At 46.1% G+C, this 12500-nt stretch overlaps 1 protein-coding gene across 2 annotated transcripts; it reads right to left on the bottom strand.

Moving 5' to 3' along the window:
• Positions 1 to 2024: 2024 nt before the first annotated feature.
• Positions 2025 to 12500, bottom strand: TRIM3 (tripartite motif containing 3; the record flags this gene model as incomplete). Of its 2 annotated transcripts, none has more annotated exon segments than XM_056552949.1 (4): positions 2025 to 2435; positions 11950 to 12090; positions 12172 to 12242; positions 12327 to 12500. In XM_056552949.1, coding segments are annotated over 4 exon segments (401 nt in total), but the record flags the coding sequence as incomplete, so codon positions are not given.

Raw genomic sequence — 12500 nt, 5'->3', positions numbered from 1 at the left:
TCCTCATAGCTTGTATATTGAAGGATGAGATATAAATGAAGGAAATTAAAGGGGTACTCCACCCCTAGACAACTTTGGATAGGGGATAAGATGTCTGATCGTGGGGTCCCCACGTGATCTCCCTGCTGCACCCGGCATTCGTTTAGAGCTTTGGGGTCAGCGCCGGCTGACAAGACGATGTCCTATATCAAAGCTTTTGAGGTACAGACAATGGATGACACTGAGGGCCGTCATTAGAGCCCATAATCTCACTGTGATCACATCCTGATCAGCTGATCATGGGGTTCCGACAGGTTTAAAAATGGTTGTTTGTTGGCCGCACGTTACGTGGTGTAATAGGCTGATTATACGGATATCGTAGGAGATCGGAGACACAGAATGTGTAATATGGCCCAAATAGCACATTTATCGGATACTTCACCAAGATTAAATGGCACTTAAAGGGGCACTCCCCTGGAAAACATTTTTTAAATCAACTGGTGCCAGAAAGCTAGAAAACATTTACAAATCTGTTTAACTTTCTGGCACCAGTTGATAAAAAAAATAGTTTTCCACGGGAGTACCCCTTTAAACAGATTTATAAATAACATCTATTTAAAAATCTTAATCCTTCCAGTACTTAACAGCTGCTGGATGCTCCACAGGAAGTTGTGTAGTTCTTTCCAGTCTGACCACAGTGCTCTCTGCTGACACCTCTGTCCATGTCAGGAACTGTCCAGAGCAGGAGAGGTTTGCTGTGGGGATTTTCTCCTGCTCTGGACAGTTCCTGACATGGACAGAGGTGTCAGCAGAGAGCACTGTGCTCAGACCGGAAAGAACTATACATCTTCCTGTGGAGCATACAGAAGCTCATAAGTACAGGAAGGTTTAAGGTTTTTAAATAGATGTAATTTACAAATCTGTTTAAAGGGGTATTCCCGTGGAATTTTTTTTTTTTTTTTTTAAATCAACTGGTGCCAGAAAGTTAAACAGATTTGTAAATTATTTCTATTAAAAATCTTAATCCTTCCAGTACTTTTTAGGGGCTGTATACTACATAGGAAAACCTTTCCTTTTTGGATTTCTCTTCTGTCACGACCACAGTGCTCTCTGCTGATCTCTGCTGTCCATTTTAGGAACTGTCCAGAGTAGGGGAAAATCCCCATAGCAAACATATGCTGCTCTGGACAGTTCCTAAAATGGACAGATATGTCAGCAGAGAGCACTGTGGTCGTGACAGAAGAGAAATCCAAAAAGGAAAGGTTTTCCTCTGTAGTATACAGCCCCTAAAAAGTACAGGAAGGATCAAGATTTTTTAATATTAGTAATTTACAAATCTGTTTAACTTTCTGGCACTAGTTGATTTAAAAAAGAAAATGTTTTCCAGTGGAGTACCCCTTTAACTTTCTGGCACCAGTTCATTTGAAAGATAATATTTTCCAGTGGAGTACCCCTTTAAGACTTTTCATATTGCAACATTGTGCTATATCTCAGGACTGACTGAATTTAGGAGGTTTGTGACAGAAGTGACCCGTTACCTATCTGACTTGCCACAATGTGACTGCAGGGGTCCGATTGGTTTCCATGTCGGCTGTAGACCTTCTAAATGCCACGGGCCGATCTGCTGAGAACCCCGTCCACGTCTGAGGCCGTTATCGCTCTTTTTTCCAATGGAGAAGGTTTTCATGCTGTTTCTCTCACCACCCGTTTCATGTTCTGTGCAAATAGTGCGAGTGTGAACCGTGCTGTAGTCACCATGGTCGATTCTCTCCTGCAGCTCACACTGGATGCCTTCCTGTTCCTTGTACAAAAGCAGGGACGCCTTTCACTGATGGGAGTCCCTGCTCCTGTTCATGGAGGTTCATTTGAAAATAATCCCAAATTATTCTCATTTTAGACAATAAATTAGATACATTTTTAATTTTTGGGGGAAATTAAGAGGGAAAAAGGGTTTGGAAAGAAAGAATTAGCTCATCCTAAGATATATTTTTTTCAATCTTTATAAATGATTAAAAAAAAATATTTAAAAAAACGGAGCCGTTCGATTCTCCAGTGCAAATTGTTTTCGTGCCTCAGTTTTTGTCTCCCGCGCGGATCCGTGAGTTATATGAAGGATCTGATCTGGGGGGGCTGTACACGTCACGTACGGGATTGCCTTTTATGTTTATCTTTAATACGAGAAGATCTCATGCGCCAGTGTCGGGCGACCGACTTATCGTTGTTTTCAGGGAACAATTTTTTTTGTAAAACTTTGGATAGAAAGGTGAAAATCAAAAACTTTTGTTTTTTTAATCTTTTTGGTTTGGCCCAATTGTGATTAGTGAGAATTCAGGACGGTGATTTGGAAGAATAAACTGGTAACGTATGGATGTCCCGTTTGTCGTGGGGGGAGGACTGAATCTTTGGCGCGCTTTATACTTGACACTTTTTTTTCTTATTTCTCACATATTGTCAATCTAAAAAAAAAATATTCAAATTAACAACAATTTTCATTTTGTTACGAAAGAAAAAAACAAAAAATACCGTTCTGATACAAGGGATTGTGTGGGGTAACGCCACTGCGCTGTGGGAGAAATAAAGTTCTTTTTTGGGATCTGCAGGACTTAGTGCTGGAATACCCCTTTAGGGTCCGTTCACACGCACATAGATTTGATACACAGGATTTTCTGCTGCAGATTTCAATGTAAATTAAATGACTGATCACAGCTTCTAATCGGCAGTTACAAATCCAGCGCATCAAATCTGTGCATGATCCTGAACGTGTGAACGCACCCTTAAAGGAGAACTCCAGAATAGAAAAATTGTCCTCCATACTGCCGGCAGTAAAAAATATAAATAGATATATACCTTCCTCCGCTCCCCTGGGCCTCCGGTAACCCACTCCGGTCTCCGCCGCGATGCTCTCCCTGGTTGCTGGTGGTCGGCGAGTCATACTGCACTCAGCCAATCACCGGCCGCAGCAATGTCCCGACTCGGCCGGCGATAGGCTGAGCGGCAGTGTGATGTTTTTGGCCCCGGCACCTGCTGCCGACCACCGGCAATCAGGAAGAGGATCGCGGCGGAGACCGGGGCGGGCTACCGGAGGAGCGAAGGAATTTATTTATTTTTATTTATGTATTTATTTATTTTTACTGCCGGCAGTATGGAGAACAATTTTCTATTCTGGAGAACTCCTTTAATCTGAACAGGACTAACATAAATAATATAGTGCTGGCCCCAGATCTTCTTACCAGACGAGAGCTGGATGCAGGACCTGCCGGCTCATCCAATCAGAGGAGAGGGGAGGTGGCTGAGCCGGCAGGTCCTGCACTGGTCGGATAGGATGGAGGTGACCGGGATCTGTGGGGGATCAGGGAGAGGGAAGTATTAGGTCTCATCTATATTTAAGGAGGCCCAGCACCATATCCATATTTCCGCTAACACTGGAGTCCCCCTTTAATGTCATCCAGACGATGTCCACACGTTGTTTACCGTCTTTCTACACGTTCTTGATTTTCCTAAATTCCACATTATTTCTGCTCAGTCCTGAGAGTTATTGGAGATAAAAAGGGGGATCCCGGTGTTAGAAAATGTCATTCTCTAGGAGGGTCAGCACGGCCACCTGGGATTGGCTGAGGGGTTGTTACCAGCAGGGTGATGTCACAGGAAGAGGTGGAGACTGGGAGCTGTCAGAGCAGCAGGTATCGGGGGCAGGGAGTATGGTGGTTTATTATATTCAAAGCTTTTATAATAATTTCTTACACCAGAATACCCCTTTAATACAGGTTGACTCTTCTCCAGCCAGCACACAGTAAACTCCTATAGCGTTTGTAGATTCTCCTGGAGCGGGTATGGGAGTTTGTATGTTCTCCTTCTATGCAAGTTGTATAGCTCCTTGAATACATATAAGTGGAATTGTATGTTCTCCTTGTGTCTGTAGGTTCTCCTGGAGTGGGTGAGTTTGTATGTTTTCCTGGAGGATATATTATTGGGTTTGCATGTTCTCCTGGAGCGGGTATGTGAGTTTGTATGTTCTCCTTGAGTATATATATATATATGTGTGTTTCAGGGTCTGTATATTCTCCTTGTTTGAGAGTGTGTATGTTCTCCTTGAGTATATATGCGGGTTTCAGAGTTTGTATGTTCTCCTGGAGGCTAGGAGTGGGTTTGTGATGTGAGTTTACCTTGTGTCGGTAGGTTCTCCTGGAGTGGGTATGTGAGTTTGTATGTTCTCCTGGAGGATAGGAGCGGGTTTGTGATGTGAGTTTGCATGTTCTCCTTGTGTCCGTGTCCTCTGGTTTCTTCCCACAATCCCAATAGGTTAATTCAGTGGCTCCTAATCAGAGTGCCTCCTGCTTGGGAATCAATGGGTTAATTTGTAATTTAGGTTGTGAGCTCGACTGGGGCCAGTGACCTATGTGAGCGTTGTGCAGCGCTGCGGCACATGTTGGTGCTGGATCAATACGTTTCTTATTAGTATTTTCCAGAATAGCAGCACAGTGCATTTAAGAAAAATGGGAGAGATCCGCAGCACCTTCAGGTCACATGACTCCTCCTAACTGGGTGCGGGGTCAGGGGTCACCTCCATGTTCTGCTACTACATTTCCCACAATGCCCTGCAGCACCAATAGGATTAGTCACCTGACAATAAAATGCGACCGGCAGACACGGTGACAGATGGTTTATTGGCAGCAAAGTCATCAATGTATAATACAAAAGGTCCAACAGAGCCGCAGTGTCGCCCCCTACAGCCTCCACCCCGGACCGCTCAGCTTACACTCTACTACAGGGTTCCCCAACCAGGGGGCTTCCAGCATGCTGGGAGTTGTAGTTTTGCAACAGCTGGAGGCCCCCTGGTTGGAAAGCACTGCTCTAGTATGTGACCTCTACAGCGTCTCCATACGTGGTGATATGTACTGGGGGCCGCCGCCGCACTCCCCGAGAGGACATGTTTCTTTGTTTAAAAAAAAAAAAAATCTGATTTCTTTCAAAACCAGTGCCATCCCTGCCTTCAGGCTGTGCGCAGTATTACAACTGGGCTCCATTCACTTCAATGGAACTGAGCTGCAATACTGCACACAGCCTGAGGACAGGGGTGGTGCTGTTTATCCGATCCTGCATAACGGGAGACATGAGGCTGAACAGACGCATCAGCCAGTCATGTGACATGTCATGCGCCCTAAAGGGCAATCCTTAATCCTTAGCGCCTTTTTAATTTCAGATTATAGATTTTTTTTTTTTACCATTTAAATTTCCGTCCACAATCATCGGGGCGGCCATCTTGCCTGAGCCGCTTTTAACAGCATTTACAGCTGTGATCCAAGAACCCACCTGGAGCTGAATCATTTTCTTTTATCGGAGAGTGTAGTGGGCATGCTCTGTGATCTGTTCAGAAAGGGGGATTGGGGCTATCACCTACAGACTTCTGTGGTAGAGTGTAGTGGGAATGCTCTGTGATCTGTTCAGAAAGGGGGATTGGGGCTATCACCTATAGACTTCTGTGGTAGAGTGTAGTGGGCATGCTCTGATCTTTGCTGAAAGGGGGATTGGGGCTATCACCTATAGACTTCTGTGGTAGAGTGTAGTGGGCATGCTCTGTGATCTGTTCAGAAAGGGGGATTGGGGCTATCACCTATAGACTTCTGTGGTAGAGTGTAGTGGGCATGCTCTGTGATCTGTTCAGAAAGGGGGATTGGGGCTATCACCTATAGACTTCTGTGGTAGAGTGTAGTGGGCATGCTCTGTGATCTGTTCAGAAAGGGGGATTGGGGCTATCACCTATAGACTTCTGTAGTAGAGTGTAGTGGGCATGCTCTGATCTTTGCTGAAAGGGGGATTGGGGCTATCACCTATAGACTTCTGTGGTAGAGTGTAGTGGGCATGCTCTGATCTTTGCTGAAAGGGGGATTGGGGCTATCACCTATAGACTTCTGTGGTAGAGTGTAGTGGGCATGCTCTGATCTTTGCTGAAAGGGGGATTGGGGCTATCACCTATAGACTTCTGTGGTAGAGTGTAGTGGGCATGCTCTGATCTTTGCTGAAAGGGGGATTGGGGCTATCACCTATAGACTTCTGTGGTAGAGTGTAGTGGGCATGCTCTGTGATCTGTTCAGAAAGGGGGATTGGGGCTATCACCTATAGACTTCTGTAGTAGAGTGCAATGTGCATGCTCTGATCTGTACAGCAAGTGTTGCTGGGACTTTCACCTATAAACTTCTAAATGGTATAATACTAGCGCAAATTGTAGGTCTGAATGGGAATATTGAGAGCCGCCCGGCCCTGTACAATGGTGGTACGCCACTGATATGGAGATTATAAAGTGCTGGCGCTAAATACGGGGACTGATTGCAAGGAATATGAATAGAGTGACTGGTTGCGAATAAATATAATTAAGGTGACTAATTTCAATGGAAATTGAATAAATAATATAGTATTTTTATTAAAATGATGTTCAATCTATTATATAAAAATAGTAAAAGGATGTAAGAGTTAACTGTATATGATCAGCTGATCAATTGTTGCCTGAAGAGATCTGCAATAAATAGAATCAAAGGTGTAATAAGATAAAATGACCTTATTGTGTATATATCATTTATCTGGACTCACTTGATATAATGGACCTACCTATAAAGTGCTGGGTCCTTGTATATACAGATATAATCCTCCGCTGGAGAGAAGATGCCGATTCTTTATCCTCTGTGGGAATAATTTGGGATCTGTTTGGTAAAAGATAGATAACTATGAGATACTTTCTACGAGATGAATGTCAATAGTAAAACTGTGGTTATGTAGGTAGGTAAGTACCTACCTGATAGAACTCTCTGATATATGTAATTACTTGTGCGATGAGGATTGGTGCAGATTATCCAACGGTTACTGATACTTGAAGGAATCCTACAGTGGAGCTGGAATTTACATTGATATAAGGTTCCAGAATTGTTCTTAGCTGTTACAATATACGTCAAAATAAACTTGTTCCAATATTACCGCACTTCTGGTTTGGAGTCCGGGGTGTTAGTCCTGCTGATATGCTTCTTCCTACGGTGCGATCCGGGGTATTCAGATAGGTACGGGAGGTGGCCCCGGCCGGTGGCGCCTCTACCGTATTCACTATCAAAGGGAGCTGATCAGATTATGTTTTTCCCGCGTGACGTCACTACGGTTAGTACAGGAGTCCAAAAAGGTTCTGACTAGTTTCTGAGACGTGCAGTCTCCTTCCTCTGGGATGGCTTCCTACCTGGATCCTCCGCTTTTTATGGTCCTCTCCTATTAACCCCTTTCAATGCCGGTAAGTTTTTATGTTTCCTCCAGAAAGCCAAATAACTCAAAGTCCGTATTTAAGCCGTGTAGGACACCCGTGTTTAGATCAAATAATGGGAGAGGACCATAAAAAGCGGAGGATCCAGGTAGGAAGCCATCCCAGAGGAAGGAGACTGCACGTCTCAGAAACTAGTCAGAACCTTTTTGGACTCCTGTACTAACCGTAGTGACGTCACACGGGAAAAACATAATCTGATCAGCTCCCTTTGATAGTGAATACGGTAGAGGCGCCACCGGCCGGGGCCACCTCCCGTACCTATCTGAATACCCCGGATCGCACCGTAGGAAGAAGCATATCAGCAGGACTAACACCCCGGACTCCAAACCAGAAGTGCGGTAATATTGGAACAAGTTTATTTTGACGTATATTGTAACAGCTAAGAACAATTCTGGAACCTTATATCAATGTAAATTCCAGCTCCACTGTAGGATTCCTTCAAGTATCAGTAACCGTTGGATAATCTGCACCAATCCTCATCGCACAAGTAATTACATATATCAGAGAGTTCTATCAGGTAGGTCATTACCTACCTACATAACCACAGTTTTACTATTGACATTCATCTCGTAGAAAGTATCTCATAGTTATCTATCTTTTACCAAACAGATCCCAAATTATTCCCACATAGAGGATAAAGAATCGGCATCTTCTCTCCAGCGGAGGATTATATCTGTATATACAAGGACCCAGCACTTTATAGGTAGGTCCATTATATCAAGTGAGTCCAGATAAATGATATATACACAATAAGGTCATTTTATCTTATTACACCTTTGATTCTATTTATTGCAGATCTCTTCAGGTAACAATTGATCAGCTGATCATATACAGTTAACTCTTACATCCTTTTACTATTTTTATATAATAGATTGAACATCATTTTAATAAAAATACTATATTATTTATTTAATTTCCATTTAAATTAGTCACCTTAATTATATTTATTCGCAACCAGTCACTCTATTCATATTCCTTGCAATCAGTCCCTGTATTTAGCGCCAGCACTTTATATTTCTTTACCTATAAACTTCTGTGGAAGAGGGTAGTGGGCATGCTCTGATTCATACAGCAAATGGTGCTGGAACTATCACCTATAGACTTCTGTGGGAGAGTGTTGTGGGCATGCTCCATAATATGTGCAAAAGGGAGCTCTGATTACCTACTGACTTGTATAGTAGAGTTTTGTGGGAATGCTCTGTGTATGGAGGGAAACAGGGATTATAAACTTTTAATTTCTGTAGGAGAGTGTAGCATCAGTAGAAGGAGAGTGTAACCATCACCTATAGAGTTTTGTGGGCATGCTCTGTGTAGGGAGGGGAGCTGGTATTATCACCAATACATTTCTGTGGGGGAGTGTAGTGGGCATGTTCTGTGAGCAGTGTAGGGAGGGGGAGCTGGTATGACAAGTAGACTGCTGTGGGGGAGTGTAGTGGGCATCCTCTGTGATCTGTGTAGGGAGGGGGAGCTGTGTCAGGATCTGGCTTCTGCTTCAGGTCTGAGCAGAATTGGAATCAGATATAACAAAGGATAGCAGGAACAGGATGTAGCTGAGTGCACCCAGCGCAGCATCAGGATGTAGCTGAGTGCACCCAGCGCAGCCTCAGATCTTCCACGCACAGCAGAGCTGAGCACATCATGGATATCACCACGTAGAAGCTGTGAAGGCAACACACGGCCGTAACGACATCTCCGGCTCTGCTACATCTGCACATTCATATCCCTCCCGCCCCCTTGTCACTTACTGGGCTCCACACCATCTCCTCCGCGGCTCGGACAATCCTTGCTGGTTTTTTTGCGCTCGTGACGCGGCGAGAAGCAGGAAGTTACATTCACCACAGTGCGTACAAAATAAACGTAAAAAACTTAAAATACAAATACAGTGAAAATAAAGTAGAAAAATAATAAAAAATATAAACCCCCCTGGGACGCAGACAGCAGACCCCCCCCCCCCCCACAGCATAGTGGCACAGGCGGAACCGCACCTGCAGTATTTGGCACACGGATGTAACCGCCGGCCTGGTGGGGTCTGCACCGCATCACACAGAGCTGAAATGATAAGTTACAGAAATAATGGACCGGTCTCGGGGGCGGTCACACGTCACCGCTACACCGCGGCTTCCGTAGCCTCCTGGACACGACCGCATACAAGGAGGTGACAGAGGAGGCGATGAGCACAGAGGCGGAGCTTATAAGAACGGCATGCTGGGAAACCCTGTAACCAGCCGAGACCCTGTTTACCTCTGGGGGGGGGGTTACATTCAAGGCTATGACCCCTCCCCCCCCCTCTGTCATGTGACCACTGACCATCTGGGAAATGTCCAATTCCATCATAATAAGTAATCAGTGCAAAAACAAGAGAGCCACCATCATTGGCACCGCCGTCCAGCGCAGTCCACCATCATTGTCACCGCGCTTTGCAGCGCAGTCCGCCATCCTCTCACACCGAGTAAACATTGAGCAGCGTCCACAGCACAGAGAGATTAGAGCGCGGGGAGAAGGAAGCGGAAGAGGGGCGGCAGGCTCCATTGTGCTGAGCGGAGTCATTTGGCAGAAGACGGGGGGCGCCGCAGCGTCTGGCACGAGGACAAAGGAAACACCACACGGAGAGCGGGCAGAAGACGTCATGTACACGGTGCGGGGCCTCCACCGCCATCACTGCAGGTACCTGTACACCTTGAAGCAATGGTTCCCAGAGTCGGCGACCACCACGTGACCATCAGAGGTGAGCGCCAGCCCCTGCGGACCGTACAACGGGTCGGCCATCGTGTTAATGTAGGACAGAAAGGAGCCGGAACTGTCAAACACCTGGGATGGAGCAAGGGATAATGGGAGAGAAGAAGACGAGAGGTTAATAGAGGAGCCGGAGGGGTGTTATACAGTCATGGCCGTAAATGTTGGCACCCCTGAAATTTTTCAAGAAAATGAAGTATTTCTCACAGAAAAGGATTGTAGTAACACTTTTGCAACCCATGGCCCCGTAGCTAATCTCCCTGGGCGTGGGCGGAAGAGAAGGTGTCAACGCTGATAGTCCGGATGGTGGATAAGCAGCCCCAAACAAGTTCCAAAGATATTCAAGCTGTCCTGCAGGAGGACCGCGCTATGGAGGAGACCCAGGAGGACCGCGCTATGGAGGAGACCCAGGAGGACCGCGCTATGGAGGAGACCCAGGAGGACCCCGCTATGGAGGAGACCCAGGAGGACCCCACTGCTGACACAGAGACATAGATAAAAACAAGACTACATTTTACCAAAATGAACTTGAGTAACCAAAATCCTTCTGGGAAAACGTCTTGTGGACAGATGAGACCAAGATAGAGCTTTTTGGTAAAGCCCATCATTCTACAGTTTACCGAAAACGGAATGAGGCCTACAAAGAAAAGAGCACAGTACCTACAGTGACATATGGTAGAGGTCAGTGATGTTTTGGGTTGTTTTGCTGCCTCTGGCACTGGGGGCCTTGAATGTGTACAAGACATCATGAAATCTGAGGATTACCAATGGATTTTGGGTCGCACTGTACAGCCCAGTGTCAGAAAGCTGGGTTTGTGTCCGAGATCTTGGGTCTTCCAGCAGGACAATGACCCCAAACATACGTCATAAAGCCCCAGAAATGGATGACAACAAAGCGCTGGAGAGTTCTGAAGTGTCAGCAATGAGTCCAGATCTAAATCCCATTGATCACCTGTGGAGAGATCTTATAATTACTGTTGGGAAAAGGCGCCGTCCAATAGGAGACAGGGAGCAGTTTGTAAAGGAAGAGTGGTCCAACATCCCGGCTGAGAGGTGTAAGAAGCTTATTGATGGTTATAGGAAGAGTGGTCCAACATTCCGGCTGAGAGGTGTAAGAAGCTTATTGATGCTTATAGGAAGAGTGGTCCAACATTCCGGCTGAGAGGTGTAAGAAGCTTATTGATGCTTATAGGAAGAGTGGTCCAACATTCCGGCTGAGAGGTGTAAGAAGCTTATTGATGGTTATAGGAAGAGTGCTCCAACATTCCGGCTGAGAGGTGTAAGAAGCTTATTGATGCTTATAGGAAGAGTGGTCAAACATTCCGGCTGAGAGGTGTAAGAAGCTTATTGATGCTTATAGGAAGACACTGATTTCAGTTATTTTTTCCAAAGGGTGTGCAACCAAATATTAAGTTAAGGGGCCAATAATTTTGTCCAGACCATTTTTGGAGTTTGGTGACATTATGTCCAATTTGCTTTTTTTTCTTCCTTTTTGGTTTAGTTCCAATACACACAAAGGGAATAAACATGTGTATAGCAAAACCTGTGTTCCTGCAATCCTTTCCTGTGAGGAATACTTCATTATATAGAAACATTTCAGGGGGGGACAACATTTACGGCCATGATGGTAACATATATATTTACCAGGTGAGATCCCACCCAGAACCCACTGCCCCCCAAACAACAGAGCCCACCGCCGCACCCCCACAAACCACAGAACCAACGTTGCCCCCATGCCACAGAACCGACCGCCCCCCCCCCCCGAACCACAGAACCCACCGCCACACCCCTGAAACCACAGAACCCAATTCTTCCCCCAAACCGTAGAGCCCACCACCACTCCCCCCAAGCCACAGAACCCACCGCCCCCTCCTGAACCACCGAACCCACCATGCCCCCGAACCACAGGACCCATGGCGTCCCCGGTGTTTGGTCGGTACCTGGATCCGGCTGTTTCCCCAGTCGGCCACAATGATGTTTCCATTAGAATCCACGGCGACTCCAGTGGGAGCGTTAAACTGACCGTTCCCCTCGCCGTGAGAACCGAACTTATAGAGGAACTCTCCTTCTGCACTGTACACCTGCGGGGAGGGAGGTCAGAGGTCATATGAGGACTGCGGGGGTCTGAGCGGTGACTATCACATAGGGTCACATGGCCTCACCTTCACTGAGTGGTTGTGAAAATCAGTGACTATGATCTCATTCTTGTTATTGACGGCCACAAAATGGGGACCTGCGAAGAGAGCGGAAGGCGAGTGTCACATGACTATACGTGTAATAAGCCCCTCCCACAATCCAGGCTCCTCCCACCACTTACCATCTAGGCTCCCGGTCTGCTGCTTGTCCCCTGGATTACGGCCTCCGAACCTCCCAACTAACTTCCCATTGGACTGGAAGATGAAGATGCAGCAGGACTTGTTGTCCACAACGATCAGGTGTCCGTTCCGGTCCACGGCAACTCCCTTAGGACCCATGAGACGCCCGACACCCA

This window comes from Hyla sarda, unplaced genomic scaffold, assembly GCF_029499605.1.
Source record: "Hyla sarda isolate aHylSar1 unplaced genomic scaffold, aHylSar1.hap1 scaffold_214, whole genome shotgun sequence".
NCBI classification, from domain to species: domain Eukaryota; kingdom Metazoa; phylum Chordata; class Amphibia; order Anura; family Hylidae; genus Hyla; species Hyla sarda.
The sequence above is the reverse complement of the archived record's forward strand: the minus strand, read 5'-3'. Positions and strand labels throughout refer to the sequence as shown.